The following is a 442-nucleotide window of genomic DNA, read 5'->3' on the forward strand; positions in this document are numbered from 1 at the left end:
AATAAGGCTGCCTCTCAGCTACCTGTACAGACGCCCCGTCTCTGCCCTGGAGGGGATGGGCCTGGGGAAGAGGCCACAGCCTCCAGCCATTTGCGGGGGGAGGGGGTTCTGGGGTCACAGGCTCCCAGAACGTGGTCCTGAAGGGGGGCCCAGGGGACAGGGCCTCGGGCAGGCGGTGTGGCCCGGGTATGAGGGCGGTCCTGTCTGCTCATCCGATGAGATGAGCGCGGGGACAGAGCCTGGCCGTGTCCTCAGCAGCTTTCACAGGACGTGGCCCCTGAAAGTCACCTCGTACACAGATGCTCAATGCCAAGTGCGCCAGAAACAGCTCCTCCCGCTTCCCTGCACCGAAGCCGCCACGCAGATGAGCCCGGGTGAGGTTCGGGGGGGAAGTGACTCGCCCAAGGTCACACCGCTACAAGGGTGCGGCTGGATCGGCACC

At 65.6% G+C, this 442-nt stretch overlaps 1 protein-coding gene across 1 annotated transcript in view; it reads left to right on the forward strand.

The window, feature by feature from the left end:
• Positions 1-220: 220 nt before the first annotated feature.
• The window catches only part of RABEP1 (rabaptin, RAB GTPase binding effector protein 1), an 89597-nt gene continuing 89375 nt past the window's right edge, over positions 221-442 (forward strand). Inside the window, exon 1 of the mRNA XM_077746772.1 lies at positions 221-423. Coding sequence (XP_077602898.1) covers positions 221-423 — 203 coding nt within the window. The remainder of the gene's footprint in view (positions 424-442) is intronic.

Source organism: Crocuta crocuta, unplaced genomic scaffold, assembly GCF_008692635.1.
Source record: "Crocuta crocuta isolate KB4526 unplaced genomic scaffold, BGI_CrCroc_1.0 scaffold139, whole genome shotgun sequence".
NCBI classification, from domain to species: Eukaryota; Metazoa; Chordata; class Mammalia; order Carnivora; family Hyaenidae; genus Crocuta; species Crocuta crocuta.